Source organism: Gregarina niphandrodes, assembly GCF_000223845.1.
Source record: "Gregarina niphandrodes unplaced genomic scaffold scaffold00061, whole genome shotgun sequence".
NCBI lineage: Eukaryota > Apicomplexa > Conoidasida > Eugregarinorida > Gregarinidae > Gregarina > Gregarina niphandrodes.
Window position 1 is genome coordinate 32,730 of NW_011645828.1, and position 1,361 is coordinate 34,090.

Sequence of the window (1,361 nt, forward strand, 5' to 3'; positions counted from 1 at the left end):
CACACTTACGAGCCGTTCGTGTCCCCTGCCTGGTCCGGCGTACCTTCCAAGTCCTGAGAGTGCGCGAACAACGGATAGCGCCCGTCCGCACAACCATGTATACGGTTATCACTACCCAAACATGGCGCAAGGATTTCAAGAAGGCTGCTGACGAGCCAGTGCTAGAGTTAGTTGGGCCAGGTATACCTTGCTGAGGTTGGCTGAGGACGGTGAGCTGGAGGGTCCGTCAATCGCCCCGTCGATGGGGAGCATGTGCCAGTTGCGTGACGCTCTGTTGGAGTCTTACAAAACGCTTGAGCCCACTACAAGTCCCTCTAGTGGAAGGGAATCTGTCGACCTATGCTGAGATGAACAAGAGCAAGCTGACCGTGGCGTCTCCGACGAGTTCCGTGTGCTCTCGGTGCGAATCAGATCCGGTCGTGGGCCTCCCCCCGTGGAATAGTGTGACCTAGACCGCAACAGATGAAGACAACTGGCGTGGTATACCCTGGCGTGGTATACCCTGGCGTGGTATACCCTGGCGTGGTATACCCTGGCGTGAACTGGTGCCTGAGCACCTTCGACTTCCCCGCAGCGAATGGGTAGCAGGTGGCGGAGAGGAGGCGGGACAGTGGCCGACAGGGGATGATATGCGGTTCCTCTGGTCTCAGGAGATCGAACGCGCCAAGGGGCGCATCCAGACTGAAGCCAAGAAGCAAGGCGTGAAGTGCGACGAGTACCCGTGGGAGGCAACGTTTATGCCACGTGGCGAATGCATTTCCTATGAAGATGAAGGGCAAGGGACGGCATCTATGGCACCATGCCTGATCACCTTAAATCGTGGCATGTCGCCAATCTCGGCCACCTAATCGAGTCATACCGTTTCTCAGAAGAGGCCATCGACATGCTCGAGGCGGATGCCACCCAGCTAATCTCAAAGTCAGAAAGCTGCAGGTTTCATGTCAAGAGAGATTACTACATCGGCAGCTACGCACAAGCCTACGTTGTGCTCGAAGGCGCTGACAGTGCTGGAAGCTCCAGGCTGCACCTTGCTGCTGTCCCCTACTGCCTCATCGCGAAAGATTCGAAGGACGCCTCGGCTCGAGAGAATAAGAAGCAAGTGAGAACCGATGCAGGCTGAACCGTGTCTAAGTAAACTTGATCACGACTTGATCGCGGCTTGATTCACGGCCGACCCGCTCAGAGTTGAACCGAGTACCACAACTATCTCACCTTGAGCTCGGACCTGAGCAGGTTCGTGACCCACGCCCCCGGTGGCATGGTCAGCGACCACCTGCTGACTAGCCAGGAAGCGTGGGGGCTCCTTCCGTATGGACCCGCGCCACAACTATGTCGCCTCGCCGCAAGGGCTTTTTCGACGA

At 57.2% G+C, this 1,361-nt stretch overlaps 1 protein-coding gene across 1 annotated transcript; it reads left to right on the forward strand.

The window, feature by feature from the left end:
- Positions 1–799: 799 nt before the first annotated feature.
- On the forward strand, positions 800–1,120 carry GNI_174320 (hypothetical protein; the record flags this gene model as incomplete). The annotated part of the gene is made up of 1 exon (XM_011135078.1): positions 800–1,120. The coding sequence occupies one exon, from the start codon at positions 800–802 to the stop codon at positions 1,118–1,120; it is 321 nt and encodes a 106-aa protein (XP_011133380.1).
- Positions 1,121–1,361: the final 241 nt, after the last annotated feature.